Raw genomic sequence first — 21265 nt, 5'->3', positions numbered from 1 at the left:
TAATTTTTTGGAACTTGCTGATCGAATGGCGATAGTGTCCGGGGTTTTTTTTTTTTGTCCCCGGGTCCTATGATTATGCCTTGAACACTCCTTGGACCGGGTTTTTGTTTGTCTAGGTCCACCAACGGTCCGGCAGGTTGTAACATGCCTAGATGGAGTCTGGGAAAGTCCCTCGGTTGTTTGGCCATGTATGCCACCATTATAACAACTGGTGCACATGTGTGGTGATTGGCTTGTCCAACATTGAGGGTAAGGCAAATGAGGACAAAAGAAAGAATAAAAGAAAAAAAAAAAAAAAAAAAATGAAAAAAAGAGAAGAAAAAAAGAAAAAAAAAAAAAGAAACTTCATTTTGAAATGGAAATTTGTTCAGCTACAAAGTTTGTAGTTTCACTTTCTAATTTAGTACCATTCACTCGGCATCATTGTAGCATGACTATGACATATTTCCCATACAATTGTACTACAAATGCACACCTGAGTTCTAATCTCCAGTTTGGGCAGGTTCTGTCTTGATTGGAGTTGTTGGTTGAATTTTAAAAGGCCACAGCTTTATAATCTGTTTACGTCAAACATTTAAACCTTGAAGTGGTTCTGGAATGGCATTCAGTACTAACTTATTATGCACAGCTCTTCCAGCATTTTATTATCAACTAATTTACTGTAATACTACTTACATTTAACTTGCTGTGTGGACAAGACAAAGTGTTCCTTTACAAATAAGTGCACAGCAAACGTTTCTCAGTTATCATTGTTTTCTTTTTCACTTTTTAAATACAAGTCAACAGTCCATGTGTAAATCTTCTACGGAGTGTGTCGACAACATATACAAACATACTCTGTTTTTTTAGAGCACACTGTGTTAAATTTTGCAATCTCTTCTTCAAAGCAATCAGCTATAATACCTGTGTCCAGTTCTGTAGCACCTCCTGTTATCAGCTCTTCATTTTCCATAGAGTGCTGTTCTGGGGAAAAGAAATGAAACTGCACATACCATACAAAAGTGTTCTATTCATTTCTCCTGATCATAAAGCAGGATTGTTCACATAGTACAACCTCCAAACTAAAGTTTGTATTTTTAAGAGGTGTACAGCTAACATCCTGAAATGATGAAATATGCTTTGGCACACTTTCATTGATAAAAAAAGGTAGTGAGTGCCCCTCCAAAATCTATATGCTTTCTAAATTTGCAAGGATCCAATCCTTGTAAAGTACTTATTTTGTGTTTTAAACATTGCCTTGGAAAGATATGTAGAAATGTTCTTAGTATTTCAATAAATTGCTGTTGAATACTACAAATGCTACTATAATTCCATTTGTATACAGGGCCTGACTACGCCTTCCCTGTAAATCTTTTACAATACCTTGTTCTACATTTGTAGCTACATCACCTGTTTCGCTATAGGAGTGCCATACTTCATTTCATAACATTGTCCTCTTTCATTAATTGCATGAACTAATGTGTTATCCTGGAGATAGCTTTCTTCATTAAAGAAAGGCTCTGTAGGAGAAGTATGTATCCATTCTCCACTAAAAACTGTATTAAAGTTAGTTCTATTGACTAATTGTTTCTTCTGATTTTGTCTCCTCATAATCATCACTATTTTGTCAAGAGTCTTCATTCTATTTATGATCAAAATGAAGATTCCTCTTCAAAGCAAAGGCCTTATCACCTACTCCCTCAACTTTCTGTTTCAGACCCTCTCTACTTTTTCCCTACTTTTTCATATTTCTCAGTAGATTTATGACCATTCTACTTTGAAACATGCTAGCTCTGATTTCCTTTAACTTCTTCTGTCTCCTGGTTAAGGTGTGTCCATCTTTGTTACATTATTCTCTCTTCTTGTAATATATATTTTGTTCACTCTTATTTTTTCTCATAGTTTGGTTTTTATTTTCATTATTTTGTAATCTTTACAGGTCTCCACATACATTTTTAAGAAATGACTTTGTCCTCTTACCAGTAGTTATTTTTTTTTCACCACGTTTTCCCGTTTTGTGTCTCAGTTCTGCAGATATACTGTAGATGCTTCTGTTGCTTTTTCCTTGAACTTTTGTAGGCATTCTAACTGTAGTTATGTAGATAGTGTTCTGTAAAAAAAAAGTAAATTTCAATGTTTACTTTAGCCAACGAACTAACTACTTTACTACTGACTTACACATAATACAAAAACATTTATTATGTTATGTTGCAGGGATGTATGACTGTACAACTACTACCTAAATCACGAATTCCCCAACCACGAAGTCTAAACAACGACCAAACAACTACATTTTTAACCACGAGTTCCCGAACCACGAAAATTACCATATTTCTCTTTACACATTTATACTATTATGTTCGTATCAATCCGCTTTTTTTTAACACTTTCCACATAATTATATAAAACTTTTTTTAATCTTACCTTTCTGCGATTGCTCCCTCTTCTCTTCTTCACCGGAAATTACTATTGTCCGGAAAACAGAGTGAAACTATCCTGCGCATGCTTCAGCAGATTCAACATAATTGGTATGCATGCATTCCAAAGTATCAATATATAGTATTACATCCATTTTTTTCCACATTTCATCTTTATTATTGTGAGGTGACTGGGCAATTTTTTAAATTAATTTCTATTCATTTCATTTGGAGTAAAAAACACATTTAATCGGATGTAGCATTTCTTTCCAGAAAACAGAATACTTTTTGTGAAACACTCAATCTTATTTCATGGAGGAGTAATCGCACGCTCGAGTTGGAAGACAAATGCTTTACATAAGATGCAATGTTCATGGAAGCACAATTCTCATTTCTTTTAAAAAGGCTTCTTAATAGATATGACACCATTTTTTAAGTGCTTGTACAGTATATTTTAGGCTTCCATATTTCGATAGATAAATATACACTACAAGCAGTAGGGTTTTTTTTGGACTGAAATTCCCTCCCTACTTGAAGCTGGCCAGATACTGAGCTGACGATCAAAGAACAAAGCGTAATTTCATTCAACTGCATGTAATGAATCTGCTGCGGCTCCTTCTCTAATAGTTTTACCTTCCTACGTGGTTTCGGAGTGTCGTGGTTCAGGACTTCGTTGTTCGGGATTCCTCGTTGTTCTGACTTCGTTGTTCATGTAAGTCGTGATACAGACCTTGTTGTTTACGATGTTTCCCATGTTGCAGTTTATTTTTTTTTTATTTTTTTTTTTTTTACTTTATTGTGCAAAATAGCATTGTTACAAATATGGGCCTACAGCCACCAGGGCCGGCCGCTAGTATATGCATATCAGTTGCTGGATGTCAAAAAGCCGCGACTGATCCCCAGAGGCGAAGCAGGGTTACAGGAGAGATTCTAAGCAGCTCAGAAGCTAGGCAGGATACAGATATTTTAATTTAAAAAAAAAAAAAAAACAAGCAAAGAAACAATGAAACAAAACTCAAGGCGAGAAACTGTCTAGACGGTGTCGAGCTCCGACGGGGGGATCACACCACACCAGGTAGAGAATCAGGAGGACAAGGAGGATGACCGGGGGGGGGAGGAGGCAGCGGGGAAGTCAGAACAATCAGCCAAAAGAGTACCGTATTCCAGGAACCTCAGGATCAGGGGGACAGAGAAATGTCCGGAGTACCTACAAAAGGGGGCGTACAGATGTTACCTCGGTAGGTGTTCCACTGACCCCAAATTCCACCCCACGCCCCAGGCTTGCCCCGAACCAGATACACCGTCTTCTCTCTGAACATGCACCAGTCCATGTTTTCCTTCCACACTGACACGGTGGGAGGCCGTCGGGAACCCCAAAGCTGCGCAATATCCCTCTTTGCAATCATGTTCCCCAGTGCCGCCCACCGGGCCTGGGCGACGTTGTAGTCATTCGGCTCCCATACATTCAGCAAACATCGACGAGCCTCAGGCAACAGAGCGACCCCAGTAACACACTCCATTACAGCATGCACACGGTGCCAATATGCCGCAACCTCGCGGCACTCCCAAAGGATATGAAGGAAGGTGGCGCTCATTCCACTGCCGCGCTTACACAACCCATCCGAAGAAAAACCCATCACAACCAACCGAAGACCCGTCACATAAACACGGTGAAGAATTTTGAGCTGGACGAGACGGAGACGGGCAGGAATGGCAACCTCTTTCGGGGAGGACAGTGCGGACTGCCAGTCTTCGTCATCCAGCTCCAACCCGTCTCCGGTCCAGGCCTCCCTAAGACGCACAAGGAGGTCCGCCCGATTGTTGATCAATTTCTTATAAATCAAGGAAATCGTACTATCGGGCAGATGACCATCAAGTATATGGTCCTCGAGTGGTGAAGATGCAGGGACTGTGGTACCGGCCTCGAAGACCGACAGCAAAGCGTGGTGGACCTGTGCATATCTGAAGAACTCCCTCTCACTAAACTCATACTCACTCTGAAGCACCGCAAAGGATTTGACCGCACCTTTCACCCAGAGATCACCCACTCTGCTAATGCCAATCATATCCCAGTTATCAAAGCCTTTCGTTGTCAAGAGGCATCCCAATCTGTCCGAGGCAAACAAGGGGGTCGCTCGTGTCAGGCGATCATTCCATCCCACAGCCACATTGGCATCCTTCCACACACGTACTGCGATCTTAGTGGGTCCCGTTAGGTTCCTCCCCGCCGTCCGAGAGTAGAGCGCTCTGTTGAAGTTGCCACCAGGCAACAGATATTTATCCATCTCAAAAGCCGGATTCGGACCGGGTGCATACGTAGCATGGTTGATGGCGGACAACTGGGAGGCCCAATAATACCTCCTGATGTCCGGGAGCGCGATGCCCCCGTCATACCAGGGGAGAGTCAGTTTCGCCAGAGCGATGCGTGCACGCCCATCCCAAACAAGTCTCCTCTGTAAACCCTCCACCTCCCGAAAGTAGGCCGCCGGAATAATATCAAAGGAGTTCTGGAGTGTGTAGAGAAATCGGGGCAGGGACATCATTTTAAAAAGTGCCGCTCGACCGAGTGGCAACAACGGCAATCTACGCCACCGAGTCACGTCCAACTTCAATCGCCGGAGAGGAGGAAGAAGATTATGCTCGTGGCGGATCGCCGGGTCCAACGACACGTAGACCCCCAAGTACTTGAAACCGGATTGCGAAATTTGAATGGGAAACCTAGTCGGCAAGGGGGGAAGGCCACCAGAGATAACATACACACACGATTTAGACCAATTAATGATCAAACCGGAGTTTTTCCCGAAAGAAGTGAGGACGTCAAATAAGACGTTAAGGGATTCACGCGGGGAGGTGAGGTACAACGAAACCCGGTCTTCAAAGTCAGGGGCCCACTGAATGCCCCTTATCTATGGTTCCCATGAGAGCCAGGCTGCAAGCGGTTCGAGAGCAAGAGCAAAGAGCAGGGGGGACAACGGACACCCCTGCCTAGTACCCCTCCCGAGGGCGAAGGGCTGGGACACCCTACCATTGACAACAACCTGAGTTAGCGGATCCGTATATAGAAGTCTCACCCAACTAATAAATCCCGCACCGAAACCGAACTTCGCCAGAGTGGCCCAAAGATATGGCCATTCTATCGTATCAAAGGCCATCGTGGCGTCCAAGGAAGCCAAGATGGCCGGCTCGGAGAGAAACTCCGCCCTGGCCAGAACGCCATGTAAGTGCCGCAAGTTGAGAGCGGTGTTCCGGTGCGGAATGAAACCAGATTGATCCGGATGAATCAGGTCACAGATGACAGCGAGTAAGCGATTAGCAAGGACCTTAGCGAGAATCTTCGGTTCAGCATTCAATAGGGAAATAGGCCTGTATGAGGCACAACGATCACGAGGCTTGCCCTCCTTGGGAATCACAACTATAGTAGCCAGACGCTGGTCACAAGGGAGGGAACCAAGCTCACGCGACTCCAGAAACATATCACGGAGAAACGGTGCGACTTTATCCGGGAGCAATTTGTACAATTCAATAGGCAATCCATTGGGGCCCATAGCTTTGCCAGAACGGAGTGAACGAATCGCGGTCGCAATCTCGTCGGCCGACAACGACGCCTCCATGCGCTCTCGATCCTCTTCAGACAAGCAGGGCAGCGCAATGTCCCTCAACAAGAAACGAGAGTCATCCTCATCTCTATCGGACACCGGGGAGTAGACCACGCGAAAATAGTCAGCAAAACACTCCACAATCTCGCCAGGGTCAGTCACATGCACACCGTCAGAATTCTGAAGCACAGGGACCACACGGTTCACTCTCTCCTTCTTATCAAGCCATGCAATCAATTTACCCGCCTTATCCCCGACATCATACAGTCTACCTTGCTGTTCCCTGTACTTTGTCTTGGCAGCATCCGTAACAAGGGATTTATATTCAAACTGTTTCAAGCTAAGGGCGTGGAGCCTATCCTGGGTGACACCTAAGTCAAGATCAGCTTCCAATTCCAGTATTTCGGCCTCCAGCTTCACAACCTCCCCATTCCTAGCTTTCTTGGTCTCGACTATTAAAGATAGGGCCTGTCCACGAATAACAGTTTTGAAGGCTTCCCACAGGGACACTGAGGACAAAACAGACCCCTCGTTCTCCAGGAAGTAGTGGTCGAGCGACTTAATGAGTCTGTTACGAGTCTTGGGGTTGCGCAGATGCCAAGGGTTAATAGGGGCGGTCCACCCCGCGGCTTGCGTCCCCGTGTTGAAAAGGAGCCACACAGGGGAGTGGTCTGAAATGCCCCGGGCCAAGTGTCTTACCTCCCCAACGTGGGGGGACTGGGCCGCGGGCATGAGGAAGTAATCAAGCCTAGAGAGACTCCCATGAGCCCCGGAGTGGAAGGTGTATTGACATTGCGTCGGATGCATTAACCTCCAGCAATCCACCAAACCAAAGGTGTCCAAAAACCCACCAAGCCATGATTGGGAAACGGGAAGGGCCCGGGAGGGTGGCGATCCAGATCGCCGGATAGCACGGAGTTGAAGTCCCCACCCATGAGGAGAAGACTATCGGGGAGTTCCAGCAACATCCGACCAACAGCAGAGAAAGTGGAGGTCTGGAGCCCTGGGAGAACATATATCGTGGCTAAAGAAAGAGTCTTACCCTCCCATCTACCGGTTAGGGTGGCATAACGCCCTGTGTCGTTAAGGATGACATTATCAATCTCTAGTGGGAGGGAAGACCGGACCAGAATACCAACCCCTCTGGAACGAACCAGTGGTGAACCCGGAGTGTGCAATCAATCGGTACCCCACCTGTTCATAGCATGACACACATTGCCGACCAAGTGCGTTTCCTGCAGGAGCACAACATCAGGGGTCAAACGACGCAAATATTGCAGTACAACACCCCGTTTAATACGATCCCCCAATCCATTGACGTTCCAAGATATCAACCTCAACCCACTACCCCCCATCCCCACAAGAGTTGCATGAGTCCCCCACAGAGAGCAGGACACCTGAAGCAGAGAAAGAACCAATATGCCGCCTTGAGAAAAGAAAACACGAACACAAACACCCTCTCCCACCCCCCAACGCATGTTGCAGTTTTAAATCTACAAATGAACCTAGCTATATAACTACATATACTTACATTATAGCACCCTCGCCTACAACACAGCTGCACCATGTCAGTTCCCACTTATACATGGTGAAGACAAGTTTATCCCTTCTGTAGTAAATTTTAAAATGAGCAGCAATCAAAGTGTAGAAGTACATACAGTGTCTCAACACTGTAAATCCAAAAAGACAACACAAGAGCTACTTGTGTAACTCTCTACCACTGTGTTAGTAGTGTATTTAGTATCTCAGTATTTTACTACTTAAATGTATCAGATTTACATTTTGGGAAACTGTGCATACAAAAATCTGCACATTAATCTCTATTAGAGCATATAGCTCACTAATTCTTTCGAGTACATGCAAAGAGTGTGTGACAGTTTGCATATATAATTCACCAGATAGTTCTAAAAGGCTACATATTCCGCACTAAAACTTTTAAATACATGTGTTTGTGGTTGAATACATGAATACTCCCTGGATGATTGAATGAGTATAGGTATTGCCTATGTGATCCCTGAGGATACAGGTAGTACCTGGATGATTCCCTGAGTGTATGAGAACTGCATGGGTCGTTCCATATCTGCATAGTTTCTGCCTGCGTGTTTACATGAGTATATCACTGCTAAGTGGGTGTTTTGGATGAGTGCACGAGTAGTGCCTGAATGATTAGATAAGTGTATGACTAATGCCTCAATAAATCAATACATGCATAAATAGTGGATGGATGATTAAATTAGTGCAGCTCTAGTGCCTAGATGATTGCAAGAGTGCATAGATAGCATATAGGTGCATGGATAGTGCATATGTGGTAATTTAAGTACATGCACAGCACCTAGCAGATTGGATGAGTGCTTGAGTAGTGTTTCAGTGACTGGATGACTACATAGCTGCTGCCCATGTGTTTTTGTTAATAAAGACAAGGGGAACCCAATACAATTGGTCAGGGACCTTGGGTAATCAATTATTTCTAAAGACAGTGGTCCTTATACTAGGGTTAATCTGAGTAAACAATAAATACAGACCCAATCAGTACTAAATTGTACAGCTGTCCAGTCATACAGGTTTTTTTTAATATGTAGTTGCTTAAATCTATACAAAATAAATCAAGAAACAATTAAAGTAGGAAACAAACCTGTATCCAACTTAGTGAGAAGGAAGTACAACATGAAAACAGAAAGGCTCAGGCAGAGTAAATTGTTTGAATAGGGCAAATTTTGATATGACAAACAAATATAGTGGAGACACCATTACACAAAATGAGTATTAAATAAAGAAGTGTATATGGCACACAACAAGTCGATGGCGTTTCGATCCTCGGTGAACAAGTAGTGCCTGGGTGTTTAGATGAGCAAATAGGTAGTGCCTGGATAATTGAATGGGTGCATCAGTAGTGCCTGGTTGATTAGATGAGTGCATGACTAGTGTCTGAGTGATTGCATGAGTCCATTGTTAAAGCTTGAGTGATTGGATGAAAGCAAGTGTACTACTGGGGTGATTGTATTAGTGCAAGAGTATTGCCTCAGTAATTGAATGAGTGCATAGGTACTGGATGGGTGATACGTTCACTGCAATGGTACTTCCTCCATAATGAAATGAGTGCATGAATAGTGCTTGAGTGTTTGTATAAGTGCATGGGTTGTGCCTCAGTATTTCGATGAATGCATGGGTTGTAAGTTGGTGTTTGGATAAGTGCATGTGTTAAGCACGGGTGTTTGAATGACTGCATAGGTGCAGCTTTGGTGATTGTATAAGTGAATGGTTAGTGCCTGGGTGATTGGATGAATGCATGGGTAGTGCCTGCATAGTTCAATGACTACATAATTAGTGCCTGTGTGATTGCAAGTGCGCATGTGTAGTGCCTGAATAAGTGTGTAGATAGTGCATGAGTGATCCGACAACTGCCTGAGTGGTGACTGACTGATTAGATAAGTACCGGATTAGTGCCTGGCTTACTGTGAAAGTACCTCCTTTGTTTTTAGATACAGAACAGTTGTGACTATATCTATGACTCATTGTTTAAGTCCTCCTGGCAGTATGATACTACCTGTTTTAGTGAACCTATCCTTTTCTACTGAGATATATGTGAGTTTGAAGTCTAGATATAACACTTGATATATAATTGGATACATGGCTCTCTATGAGCATACATTGCTCTGTTACTCGTGCACATGCATCAAGAAGTTTCTAAAACTGAATACAACAATTCTCACTTTTTCGAACCACAAAACCTTTTCTTAATGGCATACCTAAATTATTTCTCAATGATTGCTTGTGTCTTTAAAACATATATTCACCATTGCTCAAAGAAAAGTTACACACCAAGTGAAGCTAGCTCAATAACTCTGCTGAGGCATTCTGCACTATTATCCTGCTCAATTTTAAACAGCATATTTAAAAGAAATTCACCACCCTCACCATACACATGAAGTGTTCAACAGCCTTGAAGAACATAGACCACCATGTAAAGATATATGTGATTTCATAATAGATATATACCTTCAGGTCATCTTTCCAAAAATACATAGTTCTCTATATCTTTAAGTAAACTCAAGAGTCTCATCGTACATATAACTATCTGCAACCAGAAAAACGATATCTCACCATCTAAACATATGCAAACCAGTTATATAAGTTAAAACCCACATTGACAAACACTTACTAATACATACCTAGCAAGCATTACTACTTTATAATTTGTATACAGGCACAGCACATTTTCTTATGTTTTATTCATGACTACACTACTCCTGTTTAATAATGTGACTAAAAGTACTGCAGTTCCCAGAATGCAAATAACATAGATCTGTCTGTTCTGCACATGATGCTTGGACATTTAAAACATTGTCATTTTTAAAGGCATTGCTCATGGTAACTTTCAACAGTACTAACATCTTAAACACATACCCTCTGCCAGATACAGTTCATCTGATATATGTTTTTTTCACATCACTGTGATACTCTTTTTAATCAAGCTCCCATATACTTCTTCATTTCTAATGTGCATTTTTTATATAATTAAAAAGTTAGATACATACCAGTGAATTTAGTTTGTAGATGAAATTGCTGTTTTAGCTCTTACTGGATTGTTTTGACACTGTTAAGATTTGTAAAAACTAAGCACAAGAGTGGTACTTCACTCTCATAGAAAGCAACTATAAAATGGCAACCTCTTCAACTTTCCAATCTAAGATCATAATAAAGGCAGCAAATGAAATCATGTCTTTCATTTTAGATGACTGCATCTCCACACATCTGTTAACCCTTTTCCTCTTTTTAAAAAAAGAGGTTCCTGTCTCCGCGTGTTCGCAATGTTTTTGCGATCATCGCATAGTAGTCACGTAGAAAACACAGGAATCCAAACCGATATTAGGCTTCAGTTTTTTTTAAATTTAAATACTGCACAACCATTTATTACATAGTCCTGAGTTGGAAATTGAAGTTTGCCATTGCTTAAATTGCGTCATATCTACTTTAAAAAAAAGAGTCTGGCTGCCCCAAAAAGAGGGACCAGAAGTGGGGGAAATGGAATAGATACAGTGGGGACATCTGCATCTCACCAACGGTGGAACTCCGGAGGGACAGACAGGCACTGATGGCCCAGTTGACGGCAGAGGTGCGGCTTCTCCCCCTTAGGGGTAATGTTCTGGGTCTCTCCATCCCCTGCTCCCTGTACACTGTTGGTTTACACCTGATGCTTAACTTGACCTTTCATTATTTCCAGGCAATGTATAAGTATTATTTTTTTTTTCATGGACCCTCATTTTGTCAAGGGGTGAATGACATTATGTGAGAGGCATGTCCACATGGGATGGGGTATCACTCACAGTGACTATATATTGTATATACCGGTCTTTGGTTGGTGTGAAAAAGAAATTTTGAAAAAAAAACATTCTGTCTCTTTAACACCCTTGCCCCATACATTCTTAGCTCAGTGTACCTAGCAACCCAGTGGAACCAGTAGGTCACAAGTTCACAGCACATTCTAGAAGGAACATGATACTTCGAAAAGAGATACAACATGTGTGGCTTACTCCACAGATTCAAAAGCATATCCATGTTTGCATTACATTTATTTTTTTAAACAATAGCCAATAATAGGACTTCTTGCTAATTCATCCAACACGCTACCTAATTTTATTCACTTTCATGCTGACAGCATCCAATGAAATATATCTTTTAAAAAAAACACCCCCATTTAACTGCTTTTCATTTGGAAAACTACCTCATTCAGCTCCTGCCTTCTCCTGACTGTGATTGCTCCTTCACTTCAAAATGCTTAGAGTGTGGATTGTGGGTCACAGCTATGTGTATTAGGCTAAAGAGACTGCAAAACAAAAGGGTATTGACAGGGACTTCAGCTTGCTAAATGTGGAGATTACTTGGTTTGGCCAGAGTGGGTTAAAGTTTCATCAGTTGCTGACTTTCGTTAAAACCATTGTGGATTACCAAGCTCCTCACCTCATGATTGTCCACTATGGTGGAAATGACCTCTGCACATTGACTGGGGTGGGGCTGGAAATCCTAATTAAGGATACCTTTGCAGAACTGATGTCGCTTTCCCCTCACACTGTCTTGGTGTACTCTAATATATGTCAAAGACAGAAATGGAAGTGGTCAAATCAATTCTGTCCACAGATTGACAAAGCCAAGAAACATGTTAATAAAACTTTTACTGCTTTCCTCAGAGAGCATAACACGGGCTCTATCTACAACAAAAACCTGTGTTTTGACATACATGGAATTTATAGAAATGAGTGCACTTTACAGACGAAGGCAACAGGGTGTTTCTAAGTAACCTGAAACTCTGCATCTGGCATATGTGCAGCTGTCATATACACACTCTAGCACAAAGGCTATTGTCAAAGTCAATCAAGAGTCCAAAATCTTGTTCATTTTCTTGTAAAATACATTTTTGGGTGAATTTTTTAAATCCGTGTCGACGTCGCGATCTTCGCGATCACGCTGCGAAATCGCACAACAAATGCAGATATTCAAGGACCATCACCACATAAAAAAATTATAACTTACAAAATTCATTCTAACTATTACAATACACACATTACTAACTGAAAGAACATGTTTGTACACATATATTTGTAGTAACCTTTTTTAAAGCTGTGTTTGAACCCTTCTTCCAGTGCTTGCGATTATGCCGAGAGTCGCAATAACTTTGGTAACCGCGACGGTCGTGCCTTTTTTAAGAGGAGTAAAACACATATATGCACATGTTTTACAGTATTTTAGACACTTGGGGTTTATTACTTGACTGTTTAAAGTCATATTTTACGGGGAGTTTGAACAAAAACAATCTTTTACACCAATTTCCATGTTCACTAGTACTCTGAGTATTGCGCAGACGTTGGTAACCGCAATGGTCGTGCCTTTTTTTATAAAGTGTAACACACATGTATGCATGCATTTTACAGTATTTTAGATACTAGGGGTTTATTAGTGCACTGTTTAAAATCATATTTTTCAAGCGAGTTTGTATAAAGTTCATCTTTAAAATTGATCTTCCATTTTCGGTGTGATGCCGGGCATCACAAATACATCGATACCCGCAACCGTAGACGGGGGCCGCACAGACAGTCACGGCATTGTTGCAAATATCGACCGTGATTAAAAATAAAAAAATTGGGACGCATATCTTGTGTCACTAATATCCCCATTTGTCAAACATGGGGTCAGAGTACCTCTACCTTGACCCCTTATGTCACTTTGAAAAAGAAATTCTGTCCCGGTAACCATCCCTGATACATAAAATGGCGGCCGCAACTTTCTGTTCAGGTTACCTTGAACATGTCACGATGTAACCACGAGCACCCTTAAACCGCCACAACTTTCTGTTAAGGTTGTGCCCAGCCAATCAAAGCCTTCCCGCTGACATGTACTTTTGCAGTTTACCTCAAACACCTTACCATTCAACTGCGATCACAGTGAAACTGTCAAGAAATATCCACAGCCATAGGTATCACTACACTGTTTGGATTTAATTTCACAAAAACTACTGAATGGATTTGCACCAAATCACAAAAAGCACAATCTGTGTAACAACATCTACCTTTTTGCCAAATTTGGTGTAATCCCATTCAGCAATTCGGGCTGTAGGCTCAACAACACGTTCCTATGGAAATTAACATTAAAAACTCACCCTTTTTTTGCACCCCTATTTTTCAGCCCCCACTGCACGGATTACCCCCAAACTTTCCATGACACACAGAACTTAAATTTCATGAAGGTTAGTCAAACAATGCCAAAGTTCTAGGCAAGTCAACAAATGCTTTTCCTATGGAAACTAGGTCCTAACTATAACTACCTGCTGGGGACCGCAGGCCTGGAGGACTGCCACCTCCCCAGGGCAAATGTTAATTAAGAAATGCAGGGAGGCCTCCCCCACAACCCTGGGGCCTGCCACCTCCCTGGGGCTAAACTTAAAATTAAGGCGGGGGCATACGACTTTCCCAGCAGGCACGGAGACCTCCACCTCCCTGGGGCAATGAATCAAAAATAAGAAGGGCGACGTGGCCCCCTTGCAGCCATAGAGACTGCCACCTCCCCGAGACTGAAATATATCAAAGTAGGGGGTCTGTAGTAGACCCTGAGCCCTGGGGACCAACACTTCCCTGGTGCTAACTTGTATGTTGGAGGGGGGCTGCGCAGCCCCCCTCATGCAGCCATGGATGGCCCTGGTGATTGTCACGCACCAGGGCTAGCTCCTGCTATGTCCCGGGGTGCCCACTGCCAGGGCATAACTGTTTGCTTTTTCTTGGTGGGAGCTGCCAGCTCCCACCGAGCAAAAGAAGACATAACTCCGTTTTTTAAAGCCAGACCTCTCAAACAGCTCCGGCTTGCAGAAAGCAGAGTTTTCATATGTTTCTCTGCATGCAAATATGCATGCAGAGAAACAGAGGAAACATTGCAATGACAGACAGGGTGCTACCTTTCAGCAGCACCCTGTCTGTCACAGTAATGCCGGCTCCCGCTGGAGACAGGGAGCTGGCTGGGACCATTGGGGCCTTGAGGCTTCCCCCACGGGCCCCAACACAGGTCACTGGGTGCCGTATGGGCACCCAGAATAGCGAGGCCGGGGCACCGGAGATGGGGACTCTGGGGCCAAAATCAGTCCAAGGAGGAGGGCCCGCTGCTCCCCTCTTTATAGTGCAATGGCCAGGGCCCAGTAGATGGGGGCCCCAGGACCAAAATCGCCTAAGGGAGGGGGCCAGGCCCCGGGGGATAGAGTCTACGAGGCCCAAATTGGCCTGGGCAGGAAAGAGGTCTTAAAAAACGTAGAGGTTCACTGAAAAAAACAAAGGTTATATGGATGTTTAAGTTAGGAAATAGAATTTAAAAAACCTTAGAAATTCACAGAAAAAACCAAGGTTACAGGAATGTTATAATTAGGAAATAGAGTAAAAAAACGTACAAATTCACTGACAAAAACAAAGGATACAGGGACGTTATAGTTAGGCTCACATTTCACTCATACAAAACCAGAGAAATTCAGCAGTTACAGTTAGCTGAGTTAACTTATGCCCGCGCAATACACTGCTTATGACTGTACATACCATATCACTCGTGACATTACTGATGATATCTCAAATCACATCACTGATGACATCATCCACAGAACCAGTCATACACCCAGTTACACCCCATAAAACATCTCATACACCCACTTCCACACAACCACTGACATTCCCATTTGCAGACCCATACAAACAGTAACACACCTAATCACTGATTTGCAGAGCCACTAACACATCAACTCACCATACAGCCACTAACACAACCACTAACTCACATATACAGCCACTCATGCAGCTAGTCACTGACCAATACAGCTTCTCACACATCCTCTCATACAGACATAGAGACACTTACACACCCACTCATACACCCGTACAGCCATTCTCATACTGAATCAGTCACCCATACAGATACACACATACCTACTCCCTCACCCATACAGTCATTCACAAATCCACTCACTCACCCAAACAGTTACTCACACATTCACCCACTTACTCATAGATATACTAACACATGTACTCATGCACCTATACAGTCACTGAGACAAGCACATACTCTCCTATACAACCTCTCACACTCACTTAGTCACCCATTCAGTCTCTCATACAACCATGCACAGTGTGGGACCTACTGGAGGTACAGGAGGGGTTATTGGCCCCTAAGGACCATGAGCATCCAAGAGAACGTCATGCCCCAACCAGTAGTGCACCAGGAGGCGTGTTTGCAGAGTGGTTGAGAAAGGGGCCGGGGCCTTGAATGAGGTCTTAGCAATCCCCGTGTGGGACTTACTGGAAGCTGTTGACCCCCAAGAGCCCTCAGCTGCCAGGGGGACTTCCCCCAACCAGTTGTGTGACAATTTCCCCCGGCCAGCCTTTTTTGCATTTATTTTTATTAGGGGAGGGGGCCATGCAGCCCCCTCCCTGTGCTGATATAGGCCCCGAGGCCCCCATCCCCAGGGTCTGGACATTGCCTTATGAGGAGTGGTCCATGTGGTTCCCCTCCCCGGGCAGATTTCAGCCCCAGGGACCCAATTCCATCCCATAGCACCCAGTGACCTCTGTTGGGGACTGCAGGGGGAGCCTTAAGGCCCAACGGTCCCAGCTGGCTCCTTGCCACCTGTGGGAACCGGCCCTGCTCTGACAGACAAGACGCTGCTGAAAGGCAGCTCCCTCTCTGTCAGAGCAAATGTTTTGCCATGTGCTATCAGCTCCCACCAAGTAAAAGTAAACAGCTACCTACTGAAGGTGGACACCTCAGGAGGTAGCACGTGACAGCCCTGATAGGGGGCAGTCCCCAGGGCCACAAATGGCTCCACGAGGGGGCCAAGCTGCCCCCTTCCCTCATAGTGGTTAGCCCCGGGGAGGTGGTGGTCCCCGGGGCCAGGGTCCACAACGGACCCCCTGCATTAACATATTTAAGCCCAGGGAGGTGAAAGTACCTGTGGCTGTGGGGAGGCCGTACGGGCCCACGCATTAATTTAATCTTTAGCTCCGGGTAGGTGGCGGACTCCGGGGCTGCGAGGGAGGCCGAACATCCCCCCTGAATTGATTTTAAGTTTAGCTCTGGGAAGTGGTGGTCCCCGGGGCTACAGAAGGGGGGGCTGCAAGGGTCCCCAGCATTATTTTAGTTTGATTTGCCCTGGGGAGGTTGCGGTCCCCAGGGCTGTGAGGGGGGCCATGTGGGCACCCCCACTTACATAAAACCCAATGCCTTGTTGAGTTGGCAGTCCCCGGGGCTTTCATAAACCCTACGAGGAGGGCCTCGTGTTCCTCCTTCCTATTTCACTGGCATGGTGACCCGGGGTTATTTAAAAGAAAGCACAGGAGCCCTTGCTTGTTTTATTTTATTTTTACTGCAAATTTGCTAATATCGAGCTTTTGCGGTATTTTTTTATTCAATGCTTTTTTGGCCTGTCTGGGTCCTTTTCAGGCCGCAGGAACAACTTTATGGGGTCAGGGTATTCCTACCCTTTTTTTTTTTACATTTTTTGGGGGGACTCGACTGAATCCAAGTCCCAAGATGGTTGTCCCTTCCTGACTGAAGTGTTGGCAGCCAATCAAAGCTCTGCATTTCCCTGGAGGAGCACATTATTTTTCGCAAAGTCATCGGGCCACAGACATCACTAACTCTATTTTCTTACATTTCTCAACAACTACCAAACGGATTTACACCAAATAAGAAAAAGTGGAACCCGTGGAAGCAAATCTTCCTTTCTGCCAAATTTAGTGTTATTCCGTCCAGCAGTGGGCTGTAGGTGTGTTGACCAGTCCTATAGGAATTAACATGGGAAACGCACCTTTCTTTGAGACCCTTCTTCTCGGCTGCTGCTTGACGGATTACCCCGAAACTTTCAATGCGCAACACGAACAACCGGCACAATTTTTTGGGAAAAAGTTGTGAAGATTCGTCAACCAGTGCCAAAGTTAAAGGCAAGTAAAAAAATGCTTTCCCTACGGAAACATTGTCCTAACTATAACAACCTACTGGCAACCGCCAGTAGGTAATACACAGACACACACACATATATATATATATATAAATATATATGATCTACTGTCGGTCGCCAGTAGGTAGTCATAGTTAAAACTTAGTTTCCATAGGAAAAACATTTTTTTTTGCCAATTACTTTGATGCCGTTTGACGAATCTTCACAAAAGTTTCCAAACTAATAGGCCACTCACTTCAGCTGCTGTGTTTAGAATTTTGGAATGATCCATCAAGCGGGGGCCAGGAAAAAGGGGGGGTTCCCAAATGCTTTTTCTCCATGATAAATTCCATAAAAAACTTTAGACACGGCTGCAGCTCGAACTGCTGAATGGAAGTACACCAAATTTGCTAAAAGGGTAGCTCTTAGTTCAGAAAGCACTCTTTTTGTTAAATGGTGTAAATCCAGTCAGTATTTCCTGAGAAATATAAAGATTTCTCATATATACAACTGGGGCCACGGTGGATCCACAAACTCTCCCGATCTCGTGTCTGAGATCTGATTGGCTGCCAACACTTCAAACCAGGAAGTGGTGGCAGCCATCTTGTGACTCGGTTGAACCAAGTCACAGGAAAAAACTTGAAAAAAAAGAAAAGGAGGCAGGGTAGAAACACCCTGATCCCTTAGGCCTGTACAGATGGTCCCACAGGGACCCACCGGGGCCAAACAAAAGCATTTTTTTTTAATTATCGGCAGAATTTTTATTTTAAAAACGAAGTGTGTGCTCCCGTGATTGGTTTACTTTAGGCCCCTGGGTGGACCAGCTCCCAGGGGCAATAACAAATAAAGATGCGAGGGCCATGCAGCCCCACCGCAGCCCCTGCGGCCACCACCTCCCTGGGGCTTAATTTGATTTTAATGCATGGGGGACCACCACCTCCCACGGGCTACTATACTAAAATGTGGGGGGCTCCATGTCTCCCCACTGCCCCAGGGACCACCACCTCCCCTGGGGCTATTTTGCAAATGGGGGGGCGCGGCCCCTCTCCTGAAGCAATAAATGGCCCTGATGACCGCCATCCCCCAGGACCAGCTCCAGCAATGTCCCAGGGAGGTGGCAGTCCAAGTGGCATATTCAATCCTGGAGCAGTAAATTTAACAAATGACACACGTTATACTCTATGCATGCGAGAGATTGGTGACCCATGCACAGAATCACATCAGTATTAATTTTTTCATCTTCTTATGCTTCACAGCATCAGCAAAAAGACTTTTGCAAAAAATATTGTCAATGGGGAAGCTGTCCCTACATTTTCCTCAAAAAAGGCCACTTATTGTTGTTTCATTCTGGTAACGTATTCCCCATCAGTGAATAAGTATCTGGGAAAAGAGAATGGTCTGATATTCTTACCTTCAGGAATAGCCATAAAAGATAACAGAAAAGGATTGTGATCAGATGTCACCCGAGGGCATATAGCAATATCTAGACCTAAGATTAAACTGTCAGAAACCCATGCCATATCAATTCTAGAATAGGATTTGTGCGGGCCGAATAGTAAGTGTACCCCGGGATATGTAAGTATATCTGCCTCCACGCATCCTGCAAAGATTGTAATCTAGCCATTTCTAGTATTGCTGCTCTAACCTTTCGCATTCTACTAGAACCCCCTTTTTTAGTTGAGTCGATATTATAATCTAAAACACAATTAAAGTCTCCCATTATCAAACGTTCCCCATCCCAGTTCAGCAATTCCAGGTTAAGAAACTCAAATATGCCGGGATCATCCGTATTCGGCCCGTATATTGAGCCAAATACATATTTCTTACCCCGACCTTTTGGATCGGCCAATGTCTTAATAATTTTACAGAAAAATCTCTTATCTTTTAAAATAGCAGTTCCTTTCATGGATATTGTCTGGGAGGTGCTGACAATTGTTTCATACCCTAAGTGTTTTAACTAGGGGTGGGCGGAATTTGCGAAATTCACTTTCGCAAATTATCGCGAAAATGTTAAAAATCTCCGCAAACACGCGGAAATATCGCGAAGATGCGGAAGTTTTTTTCCCGCCAGTTCGCGGTATTTTCTGCATGGTCGCGGCTCGCCAACTTACCCATGCGGTTGCTTGCGGGCGCGGCCATCTTGTTTTCACTTGTCTCGCGGTGCATGATCGTGAGAAGAAAGACGTGATCGCGCGACGAATGACGTTACTGCGGGCGTGAACTGTCGCGAGACAGCGCAAATGTCTACCAACAATCCAACATCTCGTGGAGAACGCGACCGGATCGGGAAAACTTGTCGGCGAACGCGGGGATTCAGGTAAGGCGATCGCACGCGCGTGAGAATGTATTATTTTACAGTGCGAGCAAGCAAAAAAATTCTGGTAAAATGCGGATTGCGGAAATTTTGACATTCGAAAATGTCAAATTATCGCAATTACCGCGAGCGGAACGGAATTTTAGCCCAGGCCTAGTTTTAACAAATGACGATCTTTATAAGCCAGGTGAGTTTCAGAAATTAAAACTAGATGCGTTTGATGTAGTTTTAACTCCTGCTGTACCAATTGATGTTTGTTAGCACTATTAAGTCCTGCCACGTTCCAGGCCATACATTTTATCTTAGCCATAGTAAGTTATATTCCCTAACGACATTCCTCTACAAATAAAAATTAAACTTAAAAGGGCTAATAAAACAAACAAAGCCTGATGACTTATTAATTGTCCTTTATAACAAGTATATTTTGCCTTAGTGATGTCATTTTTTTAAAATGTATGCCCCCACACACTCCTTCCAGTCCTCCCTCTGACCCGAGAGACCCTTGGACCCCACCCCCCCTTCCCTGTTACTAAAAGGAGGAACCCTCCCATTAACCTGCTGCCGCTGGAAGGGCAGCACTAAAGAGCTAGCCCTCTGCGGTTTCCGCTTCACACACTGAGCAAGCACCATTAAACACCATTAGTGGGAAGAGAAAGAAAAATTATCAATTAACCTTGATCCCATAGGACTAGTCATTTTATCTACCCATTAATCTTTCTTTTTCCTTTTTCCCTTTTTTTTATGAAAAGGTTTTAAGACCAAAATGAGTAGCTAGAGTAGTTAAGGCTAAGGCTAGGAAAAAATTGAGAAACCACACATTCAATGTAATATACTCATGCAAATATACTCATACAAATCCATCTTGTTATGACTTCTGGGCGGCTTCGGTTTTGCTACTTAGCAATAGCTGATTTAGCTTCTTGTTCATCAACAAAGAAGTAAGACCGTCCATTTTTGAAAACTTTCAAGCGTTCTAGCTCTTGTAAATACACTTGTCCCCCAAGAGCCTTAAGTGGATCAATCAATTGGCGAAGCTGCCAACGTCTGTCCATAGTAATTTTACAAAGATCTGATTTAACAAAAAAAGTGACAGACTCTACAGTGATAGGTGTATTAGGTCGAGCTACTGCCTGTCTTAGTGAGAAATTTCCACAAAAAAACAAAAGTGGGCGAGGATATTTGCCTTCCTGATTTCGTTTCCCATTGGGGAGCCTGTGTACTCTTTGCAGTTGAGAGTCCCAGTCCCAATCAGATAAGTCCGGAAAAGCTTTCTGAAATAACTGTACAAGATAGGCCCTGGGATCCGCTCCTTCCGTTCCTTCAGGAATACCAAATAATCGCAGGTTATGGCGGTGCTGGCGGTTTTCTAAATCCTCAAGTTTGAGCTGGATAGTTGAAATTTGAGTAACCTGCTGCCGAACCACAGTCTCAGTAAGATTTACAGTTTGTTCCGTCTCTCCAACTCTCTGCTGTAAATCTGTTAGATCGCTAGCAAGACCCCCAA

The 21265-nt window shown here is 43.7% G+C and overlaps 1 protein-coding gene across 2 annotated transcripts in view; it reads right to left on the bottom strand.

The window, feature by feature from the left end:
• LOC146860263 (uncharacterized) overlaps positions 1-21265 on the bottom strand; it is a 200205-nt gene that overhangs the window by 44752 nt on the left and 134188 nt on the right. Inside the window, exons 2-3 of one of the 2 annotated variants that reach the window (XM_085644100.1) lie at positions 1960-2089; positions 904-963 (exon numbers count right to left, since the gene is read on the bottom strand). In XM_085644100.1, coding sequence (XP_085500226.1) covers positions 904-963; positions 1960-2089 — 190 coding nt within the window. The remainder of the gene's footprint in view (positions 1-903; positions 964-1959; positions 2090-21265) is intronic. The other variant, XM_085644101.1, reaches the window with a different exon arrangement.

The sequence above is a fragment of the Triturus cristatus genome, chromosome 3_1 (genome assembly GCF_964204655.1).
Source record: "Triturus cristatus chromosome 3_1, aTriCri1.1, whole genome shotgun sequence".
In the NCBI taxonomy this organism is placed as follows: Eukaryota; Metazoa; Chordata; class Amphibia; order Caudata; family Salamandridae; genus Triturus; species Triturus cristatus.
The sequence above is the reverse complement of the archived record's forward strand: the minus strand, read 5'-3'. Positions and strand labels throughout refer to the sequence as shown.